A 27,738-nucleotide genomic window follows, 5' to 3' on the forward strand; every position below is an offset into this window, starting at 1 on the left:
ATGCCCCTAGGAAGCTCAAGCTTTTAAGGTTTACAATGAGCTTGCATTCCCTCAAGTATCTCACTGGTTCTCATTCTGTTTTTGGGCCACTGGGAATGGTTGGTTGGTTTGAAGCTTCCCCGAAATAAATCCTTGCTGACTGCAGTAGACTAACACCTATCCTGGAGTAAGTCACCACGGTCCCCATGTCAGCTAAAGCTGAATCTGTCTTGGGGACTGTTTTTCATCTGTTGGTGTCAGGAACCCTTTGGGTTTGCTAAGTGGTTTCAGCTCCCTGACTCAAAAATTAAACGTGTGCAGATCTGTAATCACAACTTACACCTGAAACACTGCAGCGCTAAGCAAACAGCATTCTCTATTTTTAGGCACGTCCACCTGGTTTCAAACATTCACACGTAATGATTAAAACATCAAACGGTGTGAACTTAAACATTCAGCTAAAGCCATTCCTTTGCATTCCAGTTAAGGATTTGCTGTATCAGCCATACCATGTGCAAAATGAAAAAAACACTTTTTGGATGGGTGGGAAATGCTTCACACTGCTGCTCTCCCTTACAGTTTGTCATAGCAGAGCACAAATCTCAGTTGAGAGCTTCTCTGGCACAACCCTGTGCATCCCCGACGTCTCTGCAGGCAGTTCATTTCTAACAGAGAGGATCCCTTCTCATGATGACACATTTAAACTAATTCATTACAACTTATCCATTACCATACTATCTCTGCACTCAAACCTGCCCTAAGCCTTTGGAAAATTCAATTTGAACCGAGAATAAAAGAACACACTGTGACTTAAAATTAAAATCTACAGTTAGCCCAGCCATAGCTATCGCTTAAGTCACAGCAAAGAAAGGCAAAACCTTCCATCAGCTGAGAAACGTGACAGCAAGGGCAACTTATCCCAGAAAGTTGTGACGATGGCTGTTTTATGGCAAGGTGGAGCATAACTAGCAGCAAAAATAAATGAACTGTAGCATCAGTACTAGCTACATAAAAGCACTTCCTAAAACTCCAAGCAAAATCAAGGCCAAGTTTTGTCAGTGCTGCGCAGCTACAATTAAAAGACAACCCTTGTCCCTGAGAGAGCTTACAACCCAAAACAGACAAGAGAGAGGAAAGACATGCTTATCACAGTGCAAATTAAAACTTCAAGACAGTAGATAGCCCCAGGATTCACGTTAATGAAAGATGGAAGCAAACACAGAGGATAAAAAGATGTTAAGAACAGAAACAGATTCTCAGAAAGGCCTGTGCATGTCTAAAGGTGTCTGCAACAAGAGCTAAAACTGGAGTTATGTATCTCTAAAATGTGTATCGTGCAACAGTGCAGTAAAAAGCCTTGATGAAATAATAATCAGTGCTTAGGTTGACAAAAAGAAGTTGATGCAAAGTAACTCAGTTTCCCAAATTCATCGAAGCTGTCACTGCTTACCCTTGGAAGTATCCTACTCACAGCAAGGTTTGCATTCTGGTACAGCAAATGGTTGGCAATTTTTCTTTCCATCATGTTTAAAAAACAGTAAAATCCTTTAAGAAAGTACAGTATGTCAAGCCTCATGTTTTGATTCCTGTAACGTGCCATTAGCCTTATTCTTCTGCTTGGCAAGATAAGAAACATTTTGCACTAGCCAAAATGCAAGGTAAGGCTGGCATTTACCAGCACTGATTGGTAAACATTACTACAGAAAGCTGTCAGCCTTCCCTAACTGCAAAGCAACAGGCAATTCAAAAGCATTCCACCTTTCCTGAGACACGTTATCTTAATAAGCAAGCAGTAACGGGATGGAACAAAAATGACTTTCTGATTAAGTGTAACCACGCACTGTTCTCCTGAGGTGGTACAAATGCAAGTGCTCACTGGCAAACACCTGACTGGTCTTGTAGGTGCACACACATGCCCATGTACACCTGTGCATACACTCAGGAGTATGGAGACAGTTATGGTCCACGTGAGACAGGCCCAACTGGTCCGGAAGGCAGCAAAATTGGCTATGTGCTGTTCCATAGCTGGAACTCACTGCTTACTAATGTGGGTTAGCAACGTAGAGCCCTTTTCATCCACAATGTCAAAGTGCTGCTGTGCTGTAAATCTCACCTCCCCCAAAAACCTCTGTGAGACTCAGCATTAATATACCTCCTCCCTTTTTTAATAACTAGTAAGCTGACCTCACAAAAACACAAAATACACTTTATGAGGCCAGCAAATGGTGACTTCTCTCCATGCAGGACACACATGGAAGTTCTGTTCCCACGCCATGTGCTTGCTGCAGTGGACAAGTGCCCACAGACCCCAGCCCCTCTCACCTGCCTGCCTTCACCACAAGAGCACCTTCATGCCACCCAGTCTCCTCCATGTATCATCCAATGGCGACTGCTACATTTGGATCTGGATTTCTGTCCTTTACTAATACAGAAGCTTAAATAAACAGATTTAAGAGGCTTCCGTAAGCATCTTTGGCTTTCTTTTAAGCAAGTGAAGACTTCTCAAAGCATCCTGTTGGGGCAGGAGGAAGGAAAGGCGGCAGTTCACACTCTGGCACACTCCATCACCAGCCAAACTCCTGGTACATTGACAAAAGCCTCAACTGTCATGCCAGGAGACCTAAATCAATGGAATGCCATACGAAATACCACCCTCACTGCCATGGTACTCTGGTTCCTTACAATCCCAAGGTCACACCTCTGGTCCCGATCTGACAACTTCTCAGCACTCCTCAGGACTGAGCAGCTGAGAAAACAGTCCACACATCTTCCAAAACAACTGTGACAGAGAAACACAGAACAAAATCAAGGGATTTTGTCTTCCCAGTAAACACAGTGAAACCACAAAATTGGTATCTTGCGAGGAAACCTCCTGTTTCCTTTTCTTTATCGTTCCCCAGCCCCTCCCATACTCATCTTACATCCTTGCCTTTGTAATTACCAGCCTAGAAAACACCACCTGGTTTCAAGCCACTGGATAAAAGAAGCAAACTTTGATTTCTGCGTTTAAGCTCCCAGATCTCCCCAGGATGTGATGGGTCATTACTCCGGCTCAGAGATTGCCTGTTTCTAAATCACCGTGCACGACTCCCTGGGCCCTTTCCAAGGTCAGATCTGGTTTCCAGGCCTCCGAGATCTTCCTGCCAGGCAGACAGAGCCCTGCAGCTTTCAATCTGCACGTTTTTAAGGGGCATTTAGGTTCATTCTAAAAATATTGCAGCATAACTTAACCACCTGTAAACATTAGATGCGGACTGCTAATTGACAGGTACAATATTTATTGAGGTTACATACCAACAAACAGTCTAGCAGATTTGTTTATACATAGCAATAGCAATGCCAAGTGCACAGGAGAGACAGACCAAGATCTGGGAGATGAAAGCAAGCCTCAAGAGGACTGACACATGCATATGAACCGGTAGCACAGGAATCTCCTGGCAGGTTCATCTGACAAACAGTTTTCGTCTCAGCTCTCATTTTACAATTCAGCACTGCTGTTATTAGCAGCATGCTGTGACAAAACAAGAGAAAAACACCAAGCTTGTGGGAGAGGAAAGCTAACAACACCCAAGGCACGTGGCCGCCTCAAAAGCACTCCTGGCACAACATCTCCAAGGCCACGAGCTGGCCTCTGGGTTCAGCACAGCAACAGCCAAAGACACACAGACTTAATCCAACCTCTTGTCCCCTATGTTCTCGTTGCTTTAACTTCAAATGAACTTCCTAAAGGGAGAAAAAGGGAATTTCCTGGAGCCCAGATTCCAGTTCTGTAATTCTTCCATCTGCATCCCGGGGCCGGGGAGGAGAAGGAGCAGAAGGGAGGACCAAAGAGGTCCTCCTGCAGCCACACAGGTGCTGCAGCTCCTTCCCAAAGTCCTTCCTCCCACCCGCAGCTGACCTCCAGCCTGCTGCAAGACGGCTCTCATTGACACACAGTGAATATACTGCTCCCCGAAGGTGCTGGGCTGACAGCTCTGGATATTCCATTAGTCAGCGCATGGAGGAGACGGCAAGCGCTGCGCAGGCAGTGGGGATGGGCTGGTTTTCCCCATAGAGAGAGTGCCCTGCCAATGCACCCTGTCCCTGTCCGGGAAGAGATAACTCATCCCAAGGCTGTGAAAGGTTTGGCTTGTGCTTTGAAGCCTGGAAGGAGGCTGCAACTCCTGACGCTCCGTTCTGGATGCTGTTTTCAAATGAATCCTGACACGACTGGAACTCACATGCCCGGTCATGCTTTGGAAACGGAGCTTTAGGTGACATTTGAGGCTCCCAAGCGTCCTTATCCCTCCGTTGTTGTTGGGTTTTTTTTACATTATTTCATTTTCTTTTAACAGAACTCAAATACTTCTGAAAATTTTATTCACTGTCTCTATTCCCTCTTTACTCAGCCCTGGTGAGGCCGCACCTCGAGTACTGTGTTCAGTTTTGGGACCCTCACTGCAAGAAAGACATCGCAGCCCTGGAGTGTCTCCAGAGGAGGGCGACGAAGCTGGTGAGGAGTCTGGAGCACAGGCCTCATGAGGAGCGGCTGAGGGAGCTGGGATTGTTCAGTCTGGAGAAGAGGAGGCTCAGGGGAGACGTTATTCCTCTCTATAACTACCTGAAGGGAGGTTGTAGTGAGCTGAAGGTTGGCCTCTTCTCTCTCGTAACTAGTGACAGGAAGAGGGGGAATGGCCTCAAGTTGCACCAGGGGAGATTTAGGCTGGACATTAGGAAGTACTACTTTTCTGAAAGAGTGGTCAGGCGCTGGAATGGGCTGCCCAGGGAGGTGGTGGAGTCACTGTCCCTGGAGGTGTTCGAGGAACGTTTATATGTTGTGTTGAGAGACATGGTTTAGTGGGGTTATTGGTGGTAGGTGGATGGCTGGACTGGATGATCTTGTAGGTCTTTTCCAACCTAGCTAATTCTATGATTCTATGATTCACCATTTATTAAGAAGCTGAATTAAGCTGCTGGTTACTGACAGCAGCTACCACACAGCTGTTAAAGTGATGGGCATCTGTAAGGTCCCCTTGTTTTCAAAAAGCAAAGGCTGTTCATGGCGTGCCATTCAGGCTCAACTACCTACATTTCTCCACATTCAGATGCTAGGAAAATGTAATTAATACTGACACATATAGAGGTCATATCTCTAAGCAAAACATTAAGGGGGGGAAAATTAAGAGAGAGAGAGAGAGAGAAGCAATTTTGCAAATGACTGTGCCTCCCAACAGGCTCTGTGACAGATACACCACAATGGAACAGATTACAGCTCTTAGATTTCCAGTGACTCAACTAAGCTTTTACATTTCACAAAGCCACCTTATATGTGCTCTGCATTAAAAATGCCTTTATTGCTCACATTGACACATGTATGTTTTGAATTTAATAATACACTTGTCAGACCACAGTGACTCAAAACATCAAGGTAATACCAGCAATAAATGGCTCTAGACCAAGAGTTTCTTCATATATGGCATTTGACTTCCCCAAAACATACTCTGATCATCTTCATTTATAACATGTGTTTAATTAGACATCTTCAGAACAGATTCCTGAAAATATACATACTTCCTGAATTTTTCATATGGACCAGAGCCTTCAAAATACTGAATGGCTGGATTTATTTATTCATGAACTTCTCATTATTTCCTTTGGAATGGTTTTACAGACTGCAGTTACGAGGCTTTCAAAAACCTTACACAAACACCTTCCCCTCCCTGTTGCACCATGAAATTAAATGCGTCTCATTGATGGGAAAATTTTCTCAATTACATCTCTTTAAGACCAGCACTTCAAAAAATTGGATTAGTCCCCTCCAATGCTTTTTAAGTTAAGTTAGTTTAATCTAACAACCACTGTCACTCTGCACTAGTACTGGGGAGTACCAATTCAGAGGATATGTTTAAACCAATCCTTTCCCCAGAAGACATTAGGGATGAGATGTCCACTCACACTGCTGCATTACCAGCTTTGAAGTCTTAAAACCAAATGCAGCTGCTGCAGCAAGCTGTGAGCCCAGCACAGCAGCATTCATCTGTTTATGTTATCAGTGTATCTGGAAAGATTGGCAGACAGCTCTTCTGGTGATAGATGCATACTGAAACCTGATCAAGGCTTGGGTTATTTTTCTTCATTCAGCAATACTGCAATTCTAGCCAGGCAAACCCCAACATCTCCATTAGGATGAAGAGAGAAGCAATGAAAGCCCTGAGCCCACTGCCGTCCCAGAAATTAACAAATCATCCACCCCATCAACTTGGAATAAAATTCACAGCACCTTCCATGTGGCTCCCAAGCACTTACCAAACAAGTTTTGTAACGCTAATAATTGTACCAAGGTCTGGTGCTGATTCCCTTTCCCTTCAAGAATGGAAACTTCAATTCCAGTTTTAACAGAAACTTTTAGGTCCCATCAAACTCAGACATGAAGCCTCAAAGGTCAAAATGAACACCTTCCACTGACCCCTCTCACCTCAGTGCCTTAAGGTCAATGCTTATTCCAACAAAAGAGTTCCTGAATCCAAAACTGACAAGTTTGAAAAATAGGAATCTTCTCTTTCATCACAGATAGAACATGGCAAAAATTTCTCACAGTTACTCCCTAATTCTGAAATCCTCCTGCCCTTTGTTTTTGTACTCAATATGTATAAGTCAGTATCCCAGCAGCTTGGGTTGTCACACAGAGGACAGTGCAATGAAACCTGTGAAATCACTCTAGAAGTTCCCTTAATCCTCCTGCACATCAGAAAATTTGCTTGCTTCTCCACAAAACCCCAGAGCAGACCTACCTGGGCTGACTGATCAACAATGTCCATCACGCTGCCCTCTGACAGTCGGGACCGGTGCTGTCCCCTGGTGCTGTGCAGCTGCTCCTCCACATTAATTTCTGCTTCAGGGGCCTCCGGTTGAGCCACCTCCACCTCCATTGGGGTGCAGTGTCCATTTCCGTGCTCTGGCTTTTCTTTGTTCTCCTTGCTGCCTGGTGTCCTGGTGATGACCCCAAACTTCCTGGTCCTTTTCCCATTTTGAGCTGCTCTGTCAGCAGGTTCCGGGCTGGGTTTGGCTTTGGGGTCGCAGCTGTTGCTGTTGTTGCCGTTGGAGGGAGGAAGAGGGGCTTTGCGCTTGATGCGGCGCAACATGATCAGGTAGACAAAGCCGCCATTCCAGCACTGCTCGGCCAGGTAACTGCAAGGAAAGAGGTGCATGAGTTAGCAATGGCTTGTCCCACATCCTGCCCTGACACTGCGATGCCTGCATGACTTCCTGAGCAGCACAGCTGCATCCAGTGTGGGGACACAGTGGGACACCTTGAAGCATCTGCAGAAGCTCCTTCTTCTTTTGGTATTAGAAATTTGCACCAACATGCAGAGACCTGAGCGCTGCCCCCAAACAGCCCTACCAGTCGCTCAAGCAGCAGTAATAGCACAGCCGGTAAATGCCACCAAATGGGTTCCCACCATCTTGACCTCCAGATCCACAGCACAGCAACATGAAAAGGCAGAGCAAGCAAAGCAAAACAGAGAGCGGTTCCAGTGGGAGGAATTAAAATAAATAAATAAATTCTGAAAAGTTATAAACAGTCAGGCTTCCTCTGTGCTGCAGTCCATAGAACATTTGCGTCTGAAATGAGTCCCCTTACTGAAACTCATCTTCTCCTCTGGCATACCTACATGCTTTCAGAGCCTCGGGGGAACAAATCAGCCACTGGGGTAAGCAGGCACACAGCCAACGGCCTCAGTACAGCAAAGGATGACACTATACGGCACCCTAGCTCCCATGAATGGGAACGAGTTTCCTTTATAGCGGGCACACTCCAATCAAAGCAGGAGCTAAGTCATTGCAGTTGTTCACAGAGCAGCCACCAGATCCCCAGACTACAGCATCACCTTCCCTCCCAAGGCTTTGAATGTGCCTTGAAGGAAACGACATTTCTGCCTCAAATACTCAGTGACCTTAAAGAAACTGCACCCATCGGTGCAAAAGGGGAATCCAACTTCGTGCCTCTTTTGGGAAAGCACGTACCTCAACCCAAATTCTTGAAATATTTGGGTTTTGAGCCAAGGGTGTGACCAACGAGGAGTACAAACAAGCTGGAATGTGTATTTAACAGGTTTGTATGTGCCCTTTCACATTAATTTAGACCCAAAAACTCCACTGCCTTTCTCACTAGCAAAAGTGGCAAGAATTTCCCAGAGCATCAAATAACCTCTGCTGCAGCTGCAATAAACTTTCCACTAACACAGAGCAGTTGGTGAGCCTACAGCTATCAGAAGAGATGAGAAAATAGGTGTGGAGTTAAACCATAACAAGTCCTAAGAGAAAATAACACAGCACTTGTGGCTGAGAGAGGAGGAGGAACTCTGGAGTCTTCCACCCTTTTTTTCCTGCCTGACGCTTGTGGGGTAATTTTCCCCTTCCCCTTCTTAAAAGTTGTTTGGCCTTAAACACAACCCTTCAAAGCTATTCCTGCACAGAGGTGACTTATGGCAAAACAGGAAAAGCAGCTTTGATAACCCCTGAAGCAAACTTCTTTGCAGATGGGTGAAGAAAGCTCTCTCCATTACTCAAAGCAATCTGAACTAGCCTGGCAGTGGCTGAAAGCAACAGGCAATGGGTATGTTTTTGTCCACAGACATTAGCCAGTAGTTTCAGTCCACCCCTTCCTAAAGCTGAGATGTCCCCCCAAGACAACAGCACCACTCAGACTGTCTGTATTTCATTAGGAAGTCTGATGCCAAAATTAATACGGCCACATTAAGTGCAGCCCTGGAGCAAGAGATTTGAGGGACAAACAGGTTTCCTGTGCCAGATTTCCCGAATGTACATAGACCAAACCTCCACTCAGGGAAGTCTCACAAAAAAAAAAAAAAAAAAAAACCAAGAAAACAAAACATACATATATTCAAATAAAACCTTAGGCCCACCTTTTTTCAAACCATCTCCAAATGGACAGCACTGCCCCTGCAGCAGCCCAGCTGTCTGGGTGGCTGTGAGGTGACACAGGCGGCCAGGGCAGGCAGGACACGCAGAGTTCGCCTAAAAAATTCCACAACTAAGATGGAAGTAGTTTGGATTATCAAGTTAAAAGAAAAATGCTTTTAATCAACAGAAGAGGGGCCGTTTTGTTCCAGAAACAATACGGGCTGCCTGTTTTTCACATTTATCTTTCAACTCAAATTTCAAGGCAGCCAGTAAAGTTGATTAAAATTCATGACTTTTGCTTGCAGCAATACTACTGCACTCTGATCCATCACACGTAAGCCTGATAGCACTGCTGCTGCTGGCACACAGAAGAAGAGCTGCTCCTCTCCCTGTAGCCCCGTGCCTCACATGGGTGCTGCCCTGCCTGCTCGGGGCAGAGCCCGTTCTGCCAGACCTGTTCTTGTGCAGGTGCACCTATGTGGGAGATTTAAAGCACCGATCTTTATCTCCGAACTAATAGCTGCTGTAGTTTTGAGTGCCAGTAGCCAAGTGCATGCACTAATCAACTGCTTGATTTTGGAACCAAGCAGAGGGGGAACTTAGTGCATGTCTCAAATAAAGCCATTTGACAAAGGAGAAAATAGCTTACAGCTTCACCTCCACTTGTAGCACATTTGCTCTGTTCGTAACATGCAAAGTTACAGAAGGGGAAGAAAAAGCTTTTTCTTCTCTATCCACTGTCCACAGAAACTCATGCCTGCAGCTCAGTGCGGTAATGATGCAGCTGTGCTGAAGTCAGCGGGGCCATGCTGATTTACTCCATATGGTGGGATGGTCTGCATGTTCCAGGCGTGCAGCCTGTAGTAACTCACGGTTTTATGTCTTCTTGAGTGCTCCTCGGCATTTCAAAGCACACATTCTCATGAAGAAAAAGGAACGCTTTCTCTGGGGCAGGAAGCAATTACCTTTGAGAGGCAGTGAGGGATCACACAAGCCAGACGATGTCCGGTATTTCTGGACAGGGCACGTCCAGCTGCCACAAGGATGGGTACCAGTGATGTAATAAGTGGCATCATAACCCCAGTGCTTGTTTCAAATCAAAAATCAGGCATCTCGTGTTGGAAAACCAGCACTGGTGTAACACCACGCTCATATTACAGGACAGGCATCTAATATACGGAGGATTTGTGGTCATTGTCAGTATCGCCCTCCATCCCTAGGCAGGCCTGCTAACCAAGGAGCCTGAACCACTTTTAAGTTCTGCTAAGTATGTGCTGCCTACTTAGCTGGCTTCCTTTCCCATTGTCATTTCTTTCCCTATTTAAGAAAGAAGCCAGAAAACCCCATGGAAGCACAGCAGGCTCTCAGCACAGGACAAAAGACAGGAAAGAATGTATTAAAAGACTGAGAACCTGCAGATTTTTAATTACTTTCAATCAGTCCAGGAGCATCCAGGAGCCAGAGGGGAATAAAGAAATGGATTCAATAAAATGTACTTATACAGCCTCTATACTGCAAAAAACTGCCAGAGCTAGACAGGACCCCAGAATTCGCTTCTCAGGGGTTTAATGTGACATTAAACATGTCTTTTTTTAGGTTCAGTCCCAGCAGAGCATCCACAGAGATTTTAGCTATCAGTGCACCAAAGGGATTTTTGGCTGGGCAGAATCAGAGCCAGTGTGCATCCGCAGCTCTCAGCACACAGCATCAGCTGCTGCCTGCAAGTTTTTGGCTACTTCAAACATCAGCTCAGATGAAAAAGGCACAAGAAGCAAAAATCTCCCAAACGCAGCTTCGATTGACCTAATTTATTGAAAACTGAGATTGTAAATCACAACAGGTTTTAACTTTTTCTACTCTGCACTGGTTGGCAAGGGAAGGAGCAGGATGCAGAAGCAGCCCTGCATGGCATGCACCAGCTAAAAACCTTGGGCAGCCACTCCTAGTGCCAGTGGCTGAAAGCAGGAGATTTTACCAACTGGTAATGCATCAGCTGCAAAACATTTTACCAACAAAACACTCACCCATGCTTTCTGGTTTTGCCAGGCTTTGCAAGGCAGCGCCAAGGACCTGGTCTCCCTACATACAAGGGGTTGCTCCCATCCCATGGAACTCAAGCCACATCCCTGTCTTACATGCAAAGGAAATCTCAAGTCCCAGCGATAACACAGTGCCCAAGGGGGTAATGCTACAGCTCTGCAAGGTGAGGCAAGGAGAGGCTGCATGCCCTCTGCAATAACAACAACAGGCAAAAAACAGGCCTGTTTTGGAGAGTCACGGAAGAGGCTGAGTGCAATTCTAGAAGAAAAAATAAAAATAATAAGCGTGTGTGTATACATACACATGAAGGGATATACAGATATATATATAAAGGTGTATATACATACATATATATACATATATATATATATATATACACATACATACATGTAAAGGTAAAGCTCAGGAAATCCCAGTCCCAGTGAGACAGGAAAACACCAACGACCACAAAACCACCTCAGCCATGTGAGTGGTAGACCTTGGAAGGGACGGCAGGCACTGAACCTTGATATTTCCGTTGCAGTGTCACCTCCCCAAGCAAGGTCTAAGACATCACCAAAGAGTCAGTTTGGAAACATTTCCCACTGACATGCTCAGAAGGAACGGTCGCTTTTGCTGCTTTCATCCCGCTTTGGCCCCAGCTCTTCTAAAACCTCAGCCTGAATAAAAGGCTGCCCTTAAGCAGCAGGGCAGATTTGTTCCTCTCTGCAGGAGCGAAACCATGAAAATCTTAATATTCTTTAAAACTAGGGAAAAATCACTTTGCACTTTAAACAGCATGGTAACGTTCCCTCTGGCAAAGCTCAACCAGAGGTTAGAAAATGCAGCTGCTTGCTGCTATCAGGGGACTATCCTGATATCCCTGCTATCCCTGCTCCTCTTCCATCTGAGCTACTGAGAGACGGACAGTTCCTTGGAGACTATTTTGAGCCATGCAGTCAAATCCCACTTCTGCACTATGCTGCAATTGCACAAATCAGTAAGTTAGCTCAGTATACTCCAAATTTCTTGGCATGCACGTCAAGCGTCATACTTGGAAATGGTGCTGTAGGGTAAACTCAGTCACTGTTACATTTTACATATAGAAGTGTGCAAATACAGAGGTTTACAGACCTGACAAGAGTGTGCTGTGACAAACTCTGTCACATCCCATCTCCCTTGAACAAATACAGACGCTTGCACTGAATTACATGAAGACCAAAGCAGGCCTGGCAGCTGTAAGAGAACATCTGGATCCACTTTAGGATCAGAAATACTGAAGAAGTATGTTTATTTTACACTAATAATACTATTTCTCATTTCTACACAACCTTTCATCCTGATTGATCAGAAAACAGTGGAAACAACATGCACGGACATCCCACGGCCCGCAGCGCAGCTCACCAGGGCACCAGAGGAACTTCCGTCACGCTGACGGCTTTCGGAGCCGCAGACCTGTAGTGTCCGCAGCAGGACGGACAGACCGCTAGTTACGCAGTCCTCTGGAAGGCTTTGGCATGGTGAAACGTCTTGAAACTCAATCTTCTCTGGGCTGGAAGGATGAAGGACAGTGTAGATCCTCGCAGAACTGAAGCCTCCACATCCAAGTGGTATTTAGGAGCTAAAACTAACAAACCATCTCTCCGTGACACAGGAAACTGAGCTAACTTGCTTTTCAGGTAAGTCAGGGCAAATCGATGACTAACAGTGACTGACTGGCTCCACGTGAATCCCTCACCCCACTGCCGTCACCATGGGAGAAAACCCACAATACTGAGGGCAGATTTTGGCAAACACCAGAGGGCACTTTTAGGAGACTTCCACTTCTCGAGACGGGACTCAAGCCCGCATTAACACAGACAGTGAAGATCACTCCCAAAGCTCAGTCTGCAGCAGAGCTCTCAGGTCTCACCACAGAATCACAGAACCACACGGCTGGGGCACACCCCACAGGGGCTGTGAGGCCTTCCTGGAGGACACTGATCTCCAGCTGCAACTCACTTCAGCTGAAACAAATAGTGCTGGTAAAGCCAACTGCTGTTTTATCACATTTTTGCACTGGGAAGCAGCCAGGTAGCTCTCAGCCCAGCGCCTCGCCATGACAAGCCCCATCCTGTCTCTGCAGGTGACGGCATACTCAGGGGACCTGGTGTTCTCTGCCTGCCTTAATAAGGAGGGTGAAAGGCAGAAACGGCACGGGAAGAGTCACTCACAGAACTGAGAGACATAAAACATCCAGGGAGGGCATTCAAGCAGCCCAAGGTGCAGACAGGGCTCCCACCTCCAAGGGAGGATGAGTAGCTCCCAGCCCTGGGCTCACAGCCAGGGATGAGCAGCACCGCCCAGAGCCTCATGTCGGCTCCAGCTCCCTGAGCTATGCTGTTTTTGCCTCTAAGTACAGCGCAAGTGTTGCTCTAGAAAACAGAACTCTGCATCCAGTTCTTTTAATTTCATTTGGAACATATTTTTTACCATTAACTGTATAGCAAGGAATGCAACTAGACCTACTGAAATGTTCAAGGAAAAATGAATCTGGAAGTTAAACTTCAAGGTATTTTTCTGTGGCCTTTTCTAAGCCGGTACAAGCATGCTGGGTGCTGATTAGACCCAATCCCTCCTTTGGATTAAGGCTGCCAGCAGCATCGAGCAATCATGCTGTTCTCGTACTCGCCTTGAAGCAATTCAAGCTGCTCACAGGCTGGCTGCTATCAGCACAACACCAAAAAGTCAGAGAGGCAGCATATCAGTGAACAAACGGGGCAAGGTCTGCTCTTCAATGCTCAGCAGAGAAAGCAAAGCAGAGAGAATTTAAGATTCACAAGAACAAAAGCTCCAGAGCTGAAGTCAGCAAGACTGCGCACACACATCTCTGGATCCAGAAGAACCCTCTGCCAGGCTCATCGTGGAGTCTCTAGCTCTGGGAAGAGATGACAAGAGAGCAGGGGATTGCTGCTGTGTTCTCATGGACTCACTGCCCACCTGTGGCTTTCACTGAAGGATGAGATTAAGATCAGCCTTGTGACACAGGTCCGTGACTAAAGGCTGTCGAGACACCTTATTGCCTGGTGTCAATGCAATGATGAGGCCTTGAATTAGGGAGAATTGAACTCTCTTCCCCTGCTGCTCTGCAGATCACTTGCAGCACCCCAGGCAAGCCTTTCCAAAAAAAAAAAAAAAAACCAGGGCCAACAATATGTCTTACAATCAGAATTGCTGCAAGGTGCAGGGCGGCAAAGCTGTGGCATCACAGTTTCACAAACACCTTAAATCTGCAATCAGCCAACACAAAACATCGCAGCTCTCCCCCCACCCAACATCCTGCTCGGCTGCTGGCACAACCCTTGGGCAGCCATACAAATGAACCGACCTGGGAACTGGTCCAGCTTTAAATTAACACAGCCAAAAGCAAACACCCAAAAAACTCAAACCTTTATGCAGGGAGCTTTAACCCGGCTCGGTGCTCTGATCAGGTTCCCATCAGCACGCAGGGACAGGAAAGCAAGCAGCAGCGGGGCCAGGCTTCCGCTCCCACTGGCACTGCTGGCACGGCTGCAGCTGCAGGACGAGAGCTCACAGGCTGCTGGGAGAGGTTCTGGCTTGCTCCGCTGAGCAGCCCCATAACTTCGGTTTCTAAAATCAAAAGGCCAGACGTTCTTCCTGCAGAACAACTAAATCTTACTTCAACCTTACTGCAGGTGCGGAAAGGAAAGAGATTAGATCGCCGTGATTACGGTGGCACAGTGCAAAAATGTGTTTTTACCCCACGTGCTACAGAAATGTGGTCAGAGCTTATGGAGAGCAATGAGAACAGGGACCTCTGGAACACAGCACATGGATGCAGGTCACAAATGGCTGCACCAAGCCTCTTCCCTTGCCAGCACAAGCAACTGAAGAGGATAACCCAAGAAGCTGCACAGATCCTCTGCACCTAGAAACTGCCCCTGAGCTCCGAGATGCACCCCAAACCTAATCAGTTGTGTACTGGCAGCCATCTGCCCCAGTGAGCAGCATAAAACCCTCAGGGATCTGCTGATCTATCGGCTCTGCCAGCAGAAGAGAAGAGTGATGCTGCCTTCAGACTACAGCAGTTTTTGGACTCAAGCTTTACAAAGGAGCTGATCCTACTAAACATGTTAACTCCTACAATTGCACCTAAAAGTCAGAAGCACATAATGCTCTTCAGGTCTGGGTCCCTGGGATAGAATAAGGATTAAGCTGACAAATTCAATTTGCTCCTTGTTTGACAGTACAGCCTACAAACAGTGGTGGCCCAATTCAGACCAGCTCCCATTTGTCAGTTCTGCTGGAAAGAGAGGTTTACCTGAATATGTGGCTGTTCTCACACACATTATGTTCTGCTGTAGATCAGAGATGTATGTGCCCTCCCTGGGAGGGCAGGGCAAGGCCAGGCACTCTTGGTTGCTTCATTTGGTAATACTACTGCAATGCAAGGGTGATTGAGTGCCATCACTCCCTTAAACCCATACACAAACACAACTGCTGCCAACAACAGAGAAGGCTTCTCCGTAATCCATTTTCACCAAATACATTTTCCAGAATGTCTTGATTTCATTTTGCCCACTCCTCCTCATGCAATGCCTTACCAAACTGCAGGAAGGCACAGCGCAGTGATTATGATGCCTTGTCACCATGGGATGGACAGAAAGGAAATATGGCCAAAAACTGCAAAGGAAGAGAGATATACAGTCTGCTTGCTAGCCCCTGTCCCTCCCAACACCCTCGTGACCAAGGGCTGCCATCGACAGTGTTCCTCTACCGCAGTACTTCGGTACATACCAAGAATATACTTCTGAAGCAAATCTCATGTTCCCTGTGTTCTGGTTCACACAGTCAGTCTACCAAGCTTCAACCAAATTCATCTCATGTGAAATTCCAGAGGCAGGCACACGCCAGGCATCCACTCCATGCACTCCAGTTGCTGTGCTATGTGCTGATGTCCATCAGTGTTGTGTCCACACTAGAGCAAGCCCCAAGTAACCCCAGCATGGAGGTCAACTCTAGTACAACAGTTTCCTATGGCAGCTTTTGGGCTATGCTGTTCTCTACCACAGACATGTGCTAACTCCTCCATTACAAAAGTATTCTCCAATGTGTTCATTCGAGCAAAGTCCGCGTGGACCAGGGCTACCATTTAATTAGGTCCATGCACAATTTTCTGCTTCAGGAGAAGCACAAGAACCCAACCAGAAAATGCTCGTTTGCAAAGAACGCACACTGGAATACAAATAAATTCTTGTTTACTTTTTGCAGCAGCTGTAGTAAGTCACAGAGCAGGGCTCAAAGCGTTTTCAATGCTAGAGTTACTGTCAATTTCTGAGACACAGCTTTCTATCATTAGTTCAGGGGTTCAGCTTTTTTTTTTTTTAAACAGTACTTCTGAATTAGAAAACAAATCTCGGAAATGTTAATTAAGAAGCACTGAAATTTTGACCTCCAAACTGAGAGAATATAGAGAAGTATAGATTTTACTTTATTTCAGACCAATTTTCACGGAGTGCTTTTGGTGGACTGAAAAATCTTCATTGAAGCACAGCAGCAACTTTCCTTTTCTGCCACGCTCCTACCAAGGTAGAAGACTTACTCCAAACTGGGAAGTCCAAACAAGTTCATGTTTGCAAGACACAAAATCGCCAGACTGAAAAGCACACATGCCTCAAGTTAAGGAAAAAGGAAGAGGTCAAAACTCACCCATGTGTAACCCACGCATCGCCCACGTACAAAGCATGCACCATACACAAAGCATACACAGCATTCCACCCACCTCACCCTGAGTGCTCAAATCTTGCTACTGTATTTCACTCAGTGCCACTGTACTTCCAGGGCTCTCCACTTTCGCCCCACGCTATTTTAGGACCACGCTGCCTCTAAAACAAGTGTCTTCTGTGTATTCGTAAGCTCGCATCTTCCTCTTCTTCTCACTCCAAATCTTCTTTGTAGCTCCTTCTACCCATTTTCATTAGGTAGCACTGACTGCTGGGAGTAGTTTTAACATGAGAGAAATGGCTTGTACTCAGAATCTGCTGTATACAAGACATCTGCCTGGAGATGCGGAAACATGGGGAGCCCTTCACCCAACTCCCTATTCTCTACCAGGCTATTCCAGCCCTCTGGAGTTAAGCTTACTATCATTCCCTATGCAGAAATCACTACAAATGCGCAAAAAGGGAGGAGAAAACACACACATGAATGACTTCTACACCAGCAGAAATGTTCTGCAATGATATTTTAAATTTAAAAAAATAATAAAAAGTCTGCAACAATCTTTTCGCAAATCACATTCTTTAGGTTTCAACATTAGCTGTAATTCCCAAAATACTTATTTCCACTGAGAAGTAAAGGCTTTGGACGTCTGCAAGCAAGGAAAAGGAGAGCCAGAAAATTTAATCAAACCTATTTCACAGCAGGAAACGAGATGATGGGGCAGAGTCTTATTCCCAGCACTTCCCCACATTCAGCTGAACTGCTGAGAAGAGTCCTATGAACAGAGGGAGGGGGCAGGCTCTCAACAACCCCACAAGGGCTGGGGCAGAAATAGGAGGAACAAACCACAGAATCATACGAGTTGGAAGGGACCCTTAACATCTGGCCCAACTCCCCTGCAACGAACAGGGACAACTACAGCTCAAACAGGCACGCAGTCTGATCCAGCATGACCCTGAGTGTACCAAAGGACAGAGAAATTCACAGCTCTTATCGGCTTTAAGGGGCAAAATTTGGCAACAAGGGCTATCTGCCTTCAAAAGACCACTCAGTTTTTGGTGTTTTTCAGGATTTGTCATAACACTGAAAGTAGCTACTTCGCCATCTGCTGCCTCCTTACCAAGGGGGATAGTGCCTGCCATTCAGCAACCTCACAGCTTCTGGTCTGGCCATGAAGCTCACAAAGCCAGAAACAAAGAGCTGAGGCAAGAAATTCAGCTCCGCGTTAAATTCAGGAGAAGGAAGCCTAACCTTCTGACAATGCAGAGGAAAAGTCTGAGAGTACAATCTGACTGGACACTAAAAACTTTGTAAGCTGCTCTTGTAAATGACATTGCTGTCTTTCGAGGACGATGGCCTGGGAAGGCTGGTTTGTTTAGCTCTTCAACAAAACCAGTACTTTGTTCTTCGTCATGACAACAGGCTGTGCATGCAGTAAATCCCGTGGATCAATGGCTTTAGTTACTGTGAAGCCAAACTTCTCCAGGTCCCCAACCATGGCCACCAGGCACCTCATGCACCCAGCAGCTTCCCCCAGTGACATCAAGCTCCTTCTTTCCCACTGCTGAACACAGCTTTGGTATTCCTGACATACAGCCCGGGGACCTTGTCCTCTTTGAACAAGCAAACCATGCTCGCCAGTCACTCTATCTGCAATCTCCCATGAACACAGGTATTTCCCTTTGGAGCTCCCCGGCTGGGGTTATTTTTGCAAAGTAAACGCAACTCCCCACTCCCACTGCACACAGCCTGGTTTCTGAGGATGCTGAGGATGGCACCAACCCCTGCTGAGCAAATTGCCCAAAGGCCGGAGTGTGACCCCCAAGCCCCATGCCCATAGGAACCACAGCCAGCAGTTTGCAGCAAAAGAGCTTGCAAAAGCAAGAGCTGGGCAACGCCAGATGTACATGTGCCTGTCTGCAGTATGTCTGTCACTTGCCTTGGATGTTCACATTAAAAATCAGCTTCTAATTACACCCTCACTCTCTGTTTTCACCGCAGCAAGTTGGATGAGGCCAAAAGGGAGAAGAATTAACGAGCGCACATGGCAGCAGCCATAAACATTTCCCAACTTTCACTCAGTTTTGCAACACAAGACGGAGACATGCCCTCCTTGGAGGGCCAACAGATTAGTGCTCGCAGATGATTTCAACTTGTCAGCCAGAAGAGTGAAGTTGCAGCACTCTCACAGTTCTCCCAGTCTGCTGTAAGCACTCTGCCAGCCACAAAGACACGAGCACCCCTCTGACACTGGGGGCCTTTTGGGTCACAGAAACACTTCCAGGAGCAGCCCAGGCCATGAGCCAGGTCCCGCAGCTGGGGCAAGGAGCTGCAGCACCACCCCTTTGCAGTGAAGGGGAATGAAGGTCAGCAGGCTTCCCAGTTCTTCCCTCCTGCCTGCCCCAGGGCTATGAGCAAATACATGCCGATGGAGCCCATGAGGCTGCAATTTTATTTTTTTTAGGACCTTGCAATTACTTCTTCAGCTCTGGCATGAGGCATACAAGCACCATGACACAAGACATACATCGTAAACTTTTTGGTGATTGTCGTCTGTTATTCACTCACCACAAAACCTTGCTGCTAACAAATGGTACAAAGGAAATCAGAACTTTCAAAGCCACAAATCTAATAACTACGGCCTCTTTATGCAGGCTTCAGGATTAGCTATGTCATCTGATTAGAAACTCAGAACAGCTCTTCATTACTGGATTGGATCCTGCCTGCGAACAGTGAAGAGATGGATAAAACTGTCATCAACTTCAGTGGTGCAGGAGCATTCATTACACAACACTCTCCTCCCAGACACATGGAGCCCAGTGGCATAAATTTATGCCATGCTACTGTGCCAAAGACCCAGACACCTCCTTGAGCACCAGCCCTCACAGACAGTGCTAGAGTAAACCTGACTGCAAGCACAGAGCATCTACTGCGTTGGCTTCACGTTGGCTCCAAGCATGCAAACCAAAGGCAGCATTACAACTATCTGCTCTGCAAATTAAGAGTGCCTTTAGTTGCTTTGAAAAATAAGAGCTTATTTAGTCAGTACATCGGCTTCTTCAAAGAGGCTGCAAACTAATTAGCCACACTGAGTTACTATTAAAACACAGAGCTTACATGCAATGCTCTTGATGATAAGAGAGATGGTGCCTTGGTACCAGAGCTACACAATTAGCACAAACTGTTCATCACATGCATTTTCCTATAGGCTCCAAATTATACTTCTGAATGTTTTCCTTTCCCAGAGTGGATGTGGGAATTCACTTGCTTTATCTGTCAGTTCAAAGCAATAATATTTTCCCATGTATAGATTGAGAGTTTGAATATTCAACAGAGTGAGAGCGAGCAGGAGAGGATGGAAGATGTTGAAAACAAAAACAGAAGAAAATGAAGAAGGTGGAAGATAGTTGTTGTGATGCAAAAGCTCCATGCAGCTGTTCCAGATCAACTTTTGCAGGCAAGGGGACTGTTTAAACGAATGCAAAGGGCATGCTAGCCAGAGGCAAAACCCTCTCTTCTATATGCAGATAAGCTCTCCAGCAAATCGAAGTTTACCAACCCCAAAGATATGCAAAGCCCAGAGACTGAGACCGCAAGACTCACAGATTTTAATTCCAAGAGTTTCTGCCCACTCTTGCTTCTTACAGTGCAGGTTTATTTGGCAGATAAGCCTTTGCTACTTAAAAAAAATCAAAGGCAACAGCATCACAGGAAAATAAATTTCCGTTCTCCTTTCAAGTTGCATTCGTTTGGTCCCACTGTAGCTTTACAGGTTTACTTACAGCAAAGAGCAGGTCTGCATCCGAGAGCTCCGTGCCACACTTGCACCCTCCAGCCCGGATTCCTCTCCTCTGCAGCACCCACGAAGCCAGCCCCACCCCAGGAGTTCCTTCCTGCAGGGAATCACCACCTCCTGCTCCAAAGGTGTTGCAAACCACAGTTCTGAATTTCAGGACAGGATTTGACAGCAGCCACTTGGAAAACAACACGCATGTCCTAGCAAAGGGAGGGGGAACTAAAAACTCCCATTACACATCATCATGACTACTCCATTACCAGCTTATAACATACCATATACCTAATTTCCTTTCTCTCCCCTTGCTAAACTTTCACTGAAGGTATTGACTGGACTTGTCAGCATGTTCTCACATAAGGCAGAATTCAATTAAACCAACAAGATAGCAGGTATTGGGTGTCTGCTTAAAAATAACAAGTAGCAACACGTACATGCTGTCAGCGTAATCAGAAACAAGGATGCTATGTAACTTATTTTCTAACTACTATCTGCACAAAGAAAGCCAGAAGCAGACTTCAACCATCTGCCTGCAAGTAGCAGGACAGCAGCAGAGTGCAGCAACCACTGCATCTTATTTCATGTATTGGATCAGAGTTAATCTGAGCAGCAGCCACATAAATCCAGAGGGGCTCTATTAAAAACCAGTGCAGTGACTCAACACATGTAGAGAAGCATAAATTCAGAGTCTGAACATCTACATGTTCCTTAAGAAGGCCTTTTGTTTAATGACAAGAATTTCTTTGTTGGACAAGCTAGATCACATCTCTAAATGTCACAGGACATTTCTGCTCCTCAAGCAATGCAGACAGGCGTTAGCCCACTTGCAATGCCAGGGAACTATCAGCTGTAAATATGTGTGCCAAGCAACTCTGCCACGGGCACTTTAACATAGTACTATTTTCAATCATCCAAAAACCAATGTCAGTCTTCCTAAATCAGCCACTGCCACCCACCATATCCTAGAGCAGCCCTAAGGCTGTCCCAATCCACTGAAACCCAAAAATTCCAGCAGCGGGATCCCAACACTCCTCTCTCTCCACTAAAAGCAAGGGGCACTTTGCCACCTGTCCCAAAAGCCCAGGATTTTCCTTCTGGAAGGCAGCAATGAATCCAAGTCACAGTGTCTCCTTCACCGTCCCTTGGGAAGCTCTACAGGAGGGGAGCTTGGCCTTTTTCAGACACACGCAACCATTCACTGGGGACAGAAGTCTGTTCAGGATGGGGTCCCTTGACCAAGCACCCAGCGACAACTGAATCACAGAACAGCCTGGGGTGGAAAGGACCTTAAAGTCCATCCAATTCCACCCCCCTGCTGTGGATTGGTGGGCCTCCACCAGCTCAGGCTGCCCAGAGACCCATCCAACCCGGTCTTGAGCATCTCCAGGGATGGGGCATCCTCAGCTCTCTGGCAGTACTGCCAGCACCTCACCGCCCTTTGAGTTAAGAATTTCCTGCTACAATCTAACCTAAATCTCCCCAGGGACTTCCAGTTTTCAATTTCCACTCCCCTTCTCACCAACATTCTGTAGCAAAAATGCTTTTTTTAAAAAAATCCAAAATTAAAGCAATTAATCACAGTAGTACCACTGTCATGGACAGAAATATTCCCCCTCAAAAAATCCTATCTAGAGGCCCTTGTGTTCTAGAACAGTCAACTCACGGATTCTACTGGCTGGCATTTTGTCCAGTGAGATTCACAGAATGGTTTGGGCTGGAAGGGACCTTTAAGGTCATCTAGTTCCAACCCCCTGCTGTAGGCAGGGACGCCTCTCTCTAGACCAGGTTGCTCAAAGCCCCATCCAGCCTGGCCTTGAATGCCTCCAGGGATGGTGCATCCACAACCTCTGGACAACCTGTTCCAGTGTCTCACCACCCTCACAGTAAAGAATTTCTTCCTAATATCTAGCCTGAATCTACCCTCTTCCAGTTTAAAGCCATTTCCCCTTGTCCTGTCGCTACAGGTCCTTATAAAAGTCCCTCCCAAGCATTCCTGTAGGCCCCTGCAGGTACTGGCAGGCCGCTAAAAAGTTCCTCCAGAGCCTTCTCTTCTCCAGGCTGAAGTGCCCCAGCTCTCTCAGCCTGTCCTGTAGGAGAGATGCTCCAGCTCTCTGAGCATCTTCGTGGCCCTCCTCTGGACCGGCTCCAACAGCTCCATGTCATTCCTGTGTTGGGGGCCCCAGAATTGGATGGAGTACTTCAGGTGGAGTCTCACAGGAGCAGAGTAGTGGGGCAGAATCAACTCTCTCAACCTGCTGGTCACACTTCTCTAGATGCAACTAGAAGCATCTCAACACACTGTTTCCATTTTCTGCACTTATGTAAGTCCCATGTGCAGCAGATAACATGAACAAATTGTCACTGAGCACAATAACAAACACTTCAGCAAACACATATACCCCAGAAACAAAAGACCCACAGCAATCTTAATCACCATCCTGTCCCGTTTCCATGATGATGATGATGACTTCTCCCCCACTATGCAGCAGGACCAAAGTATTCAAAGCAAAACCAGAAACCATCAAAACCACAAGTCATGCACCCATTGATCCTCTTATTTCACTTGGTACTTTCCCATTTCCAGGCTGGTATTAACAGTTTCATATGTGCCATGCAAAACCTTAAAATTAGCCTGGTACAGCCTTTACTCTGAAATGTGGTAGCATTTATTCTCCCATGAACTTTTTTTTTTTTTTTTAACGCTAGGATATTTGCTCTCACATGGATCAAATATAGAAACATACAGATACATATGCATAAACGCTACTCATATGGATGCCATACGAGTCCCATATGTTTTACGTATTAGACAGGATGAGGTCATAAACATGACTGAGATGCTACAGCACCCACACATACGTAATATATGTTTGAAGCAAAGAGTAGATAACATCAATGGAACCAATTCTGAGAAGCACTGGGGGCCTGGTTTTGGTTACTAATGCTATGGGCTCAAAGCTGGGGGTTGAGGGATGTTTAACAGAGTAGCCATTAAATTTAAGATACTAGAGGATGTCATGGTGTTTAACACACACCTGTGATATTAATAGAAGTTATAGGATCATTAAAAATCCTATAAAATGGCTATCAACCTGCAAAAGGTAGATTAAGCTCAAACCTGTTGCACTCTACTGGATTTTGCACCTATATACATAATCATCTATACAACACAGCAAAACACAAAGGATTTTATCACCTCAGGCGGACTGGATCCATACCAGGTTTGCTGTTGATCCTACACGTTGTTCACAACCTCATGTTTCATTTGATCAAGCAGAGTTGCCCTGTTATTTCTGTTATGACATTTTCCATGAAGACACTATATGTTCCCAAAAACAGAGCCGGCCTAAGCTGCCCGTGCTACCAGAAGGAAGAGGGGACAAGAGGCAGCACTGTCCTCACAAAGACTTCCTTGTAGTCACTCTGACTAAAGCCCCTGACTTAGGGGAAGTTTTTGGCAGGGGCCCTATAGAAATGTGTTGGCAAATAGCAGAGAAAGATGTTGTCAGCTCTCCAGATGTTCCGGCCCCTTGAAAATCCTGACATATCTTCCCACGTTAGAGGTTACCCTTCCTCTCCAATCCTCTTTCCCCTACATAGCCCCAGTTCTCACCAACATTTTCTCATTATTTGCAACAGGAGAGGCAGAAGTCCTTCTTTCTTCCTCTGCTCCTCCTAAATACATAAGCAGACACCAGGGAAGAGAGGCAGTGAGGAGAACACAAAGCCAAAGCAGGAAGCCAACTATCTGATCAATACTCTTTGATTTAATTAGCTCTGGACAATACTCAGAGTCGATGCCATAGAAGAGTAGCCACAGGCAAACTTCAGTTTGCAAGAGAGATTACTTTCACAATCTGAGAAATAAAAAATAGAAAATAAAAAAGATCTGAACCCTGAAGGGATTCAGGATGAAATTTACCACCTAGAGAAACTTGCCTTCAGCAAAGCAACAGTCGGCTGACTTACTTACCTAATAGTCGAATGCCCATAAAGAAAACAGCTAATACACCACATTTATTGATCTATTTTGTGTCAATGCAGTTTCACATGTAAACTTAGTTAATATATTCTTCTTATTCTCCTTCTGTACCCTTTTGACTGAAACCAGTTCTTTGGACAGGAAAGCAGCAGTGGGGCCTACAGCACTGCTCAGCAGCCACCAGCGTAAACTTTCAGCTCAGTCTGAAAATAGGTCACAAAAGCCATTTGCTGCACATAAAAGCTTGTTACCTCCTCCAGTTTATTAAATTTTATCTCAAAACAGAGATCTCTAGAAATATATATGAAACAGAGCTGTTAACAGAACACACCAATATCTCACTAACATCAATCATATTTTAAGGTCTATTTAGCTTCGCCAATATACATACATTAATTCTAATGCACTGGATCTGGACCAGAAGCTAAAAGCCAGGACAGCAGGCCTGGAGCAGCAGTCTGGATACAAGTCCTAACTTGGCAGTTTGAACACATACATAATCATCATTACTCAAACTCAGGGAAGAGAGGGCAGACCCTGAATCCCTATTAGATTTACTGACTTAATAATTTACTCAATTTACTAATTTCCTTAGTACATTTACTGACCCAGTCAGAAACGATTCAAGAAGGAGGTCCTTAACCTACAGCAGCGATGGCTACAGCTGAACACTTGCTCTCCATCACTGATGACACCTCCAGGAGGGGCCAGCCACCCAAGGACTCACATACCAGATCCTGCATTTCATCTCCAGGCAATCAGTGAGGCCTGCGGTGGGATCTCCGTGGAAATCAAGAGCTGGTAAGGACCTCCCTGCTCTTCCAGTCATCCCTTGTTAAGCACTGCTCAATATCTGCTAACACATCCTTGGCACTCACATCACAGAGTTGTCTCCCTTCTGGTCAACAATATGCATAAGTGAGAGCTCTTAATGAGTTCAAAGTGAAATACCCTGGAGTAAATTAATCCAAATCATGACTTCACAACATCAACAGGGAATTAATACCTCACACCACAGCAATGCAAGGAGGATACAGACAGAAGACCAAAGCCACTACTGCAGTTACCCAGGCCAAGACCAGTTTTTGGACGTGCTTCACCCCACACTGCAACCTGTAGCCCCGAAACTCAGCTGCAATGCCCAGCTTTGGTGCTATCTGAGGAGCGCCTGGAGCAGGACCCAAAACTCCCAGCACTTGGGGCTGCCTTCAACTCTAGCACAGGAGGGCAAGCAAGGTGCATGCAAAGCACCAGTAAAAGCTTTGGTCTTGTGGTGTGATTCAGAAACCATAGGGATATATCCAGCTCCTCTGGTCCCAGCTGCCATCTCTGCCCCTGCAATGAGGAAACCTTTGGCTGCATGATGTGTTAATGGAAATATCTGCCTGTTCTGCTCAGAAGATGGAAACAAGAAGCTCTTTAGCAACTACAGGACATGGCCAACTCCAGATGATTTGACCAAGACAGGCTGGGGATTGACCATGCTCTGCCCAACCAAACCCAGCACCAGCAGCAGGAGAGCTCTGCAAAGCAACCAGCACCAAGCACTGAAGGCAGGAGCCCAGCATGCCTGCTACTGCCCTAAGCACTGTTCTCAACGGGGAAGGCACAAAAACACAATCCATACTCTTACCACTTGAGTTACACATGTACTGACAACCCAACTTTAAGCTTCATGCAAACCAGCTCCTCAATTACTCCCACTAATTGAGATTTAGCAGTGTATGAAAGACAGTGGGCATGCACCAAGCATGATACATTTTCTTTAAGTCTGTTCAGTAAATTAAAAACTGCAGTTACATCATTGCTACTGAAATACAAATGATAAAGCCAAAGCAATGACACCAGCCTAGCTGGTTAAGGCTGCTGGACAGACAGTTAAGGGGTTTTTGGGCTGAAAGATCAAGGAAGTGAGAAGATCTGAGTTTCCCCTCACTTACTGCAATGTTCTGGAGACAAGATGGGTCTAAGAAGGAATCAATCACTGCTTATTTTCAGGCTCACACATCATCTTTACTTCCAAGCAGGTGGTAAGGTCAAATTACGACTGAGCAAAAGACAGCTAAAGGGAGGAGATAGGAAAAAAAAAAAAAAAAAAAAGGGAGCCATCTCCAGTAACCCAATGAAGGTATTAAAATGGCACCTGATTCAAAAAGTGAGAAACACAGCCATCTGGAGGAGGGGAAATCACAGCCAACCTCTCAAATCCAGAGGACGTGGGAAAAAAAGTATTTCAAACATGCCTAACAAACAGGAATTGCTTTTGTCTGCTCTAAAAGCAGCATTGCTTTGGCCACCAACGTGACCAGCAGTTACAAAAGGAGAAATCTCAAAAACAAAGCACTGAACTATGCCATGTCAAAAGGCTGCTGTCCCACGCCAGCAATATTCAGAGCTGGGCTGCACTGGGAGTTTCCATTCATAGTCACTGCTCACAAGACAAAACAAAAGCCATTGCCTTACCATGTATGCAGAAAGAGAGACAATAGCACTCATAAAGCCCCATGTAAAGCTTTTTAGAGAGATTTCTGGTTTGGTATCTGATCTGATCAGCCTCTTAAAGTCAGGCTTTAACAAGCCATGAAGTTTGCAGGCACACTACTGCTTTAGTACTAACCCTCCCAGTTAGCCATCCCTGCATATTTGATGCATGCTACTCCCACCACCCTCATCCTCTAGGCGTACATGATACAAAACTTTTGGTGTGAGGTATCATGCCTGCGTAGGAACCACCAAAAATTACCCTCACCTTATTTTGAATGTTTGGGCTTCTTGTGGGTCTGTTTTTTCTTGGCCTCTTCACAGAGTGGACAGTGGCCAAGAAAAGTGCCTGACCGTAGCAGCTGAGCACGATGAGTCAGGGCACATGAATGCCATCTAACTAATCCCCTTCCACCTGTGTGCAGGGAGTGCTGACCGCTCAGCTGAACATGACCAGGACCAGTGCTGTCCTGCAGAGCAAAACTCAGGCACCAAGGTCAGACCTGCCCACTTCCCAGCTACCTTCAGCAAGGGGGAAAAATAGAAAAAATAATTATTAAAAAAACCCTTCAATCTCCAAACAATAAGTTGACTTCTCAAGTGGCATGTGAAGAAGTCCAGCCATCAGAGCACAAAGCGAGCTGTGACAGCATGGCACATAATGCAACATAAATTGAGCATGCACTAGATCCTTAGCCAGCTTTACGCTTAGCAGAGCCCACAACTTTTGAATTTGCTAAAATAATAAGCACCCTGACGTTAATGCAGTCACTGATGCTAAATAAAGCCGAGCAAAGTTGTGCCGCTTTGATCACTCTTTTCATAAATGCAGTATAAATAATATTGCTGCTTTTCCATA

General features: G+C 45.9%; 1 protein-coding gene across 5 annotated transcripts in view; it reads right to left on the minus strand.

Annotated features, from left to right (window-relative positions):
• PDZD2 (PDZ domain containing 2) overlaps nucleotides 1–27,738 on the minus strand; it is a 203,151-nt gene that overhangs the window by 60,163 nt on the left and 115,250 nt on the right. For 4 of the 5 annotated variants that reach the window (XM_021380825.1, XM_021380824.1, XM_021380822.1 and 1 more), the window contains exon 3: nucleotides 6,750–7,146. In XM_021380825.1, the coding sequence (XP_021236500.1) occupies nucleotides 6,750–7,146 (397 nt within the window). Of the gene's footprint in view, nucleotides 1–6,749; nucleotides 7,147–27,147; nucleotides 27,250–27,738 lie in introns of those variants that run through there. The other variant, XM_021380826.1, reaches the window with a different exon arrangement.

Source organism: Numida meleagris, chromosome Z, assembly GCF_002078875.1.
Source record: "Numida meleagris isolate 19003 breed g44 Domestic line chromosome Z, NumMel1.0, whole genome shotgun sequence".
Lineage (NCBI taxonomy): Eukaryota > Metazoa > Chordata > Aves > Galliformes > Numididae > Numida > Numida meleagris.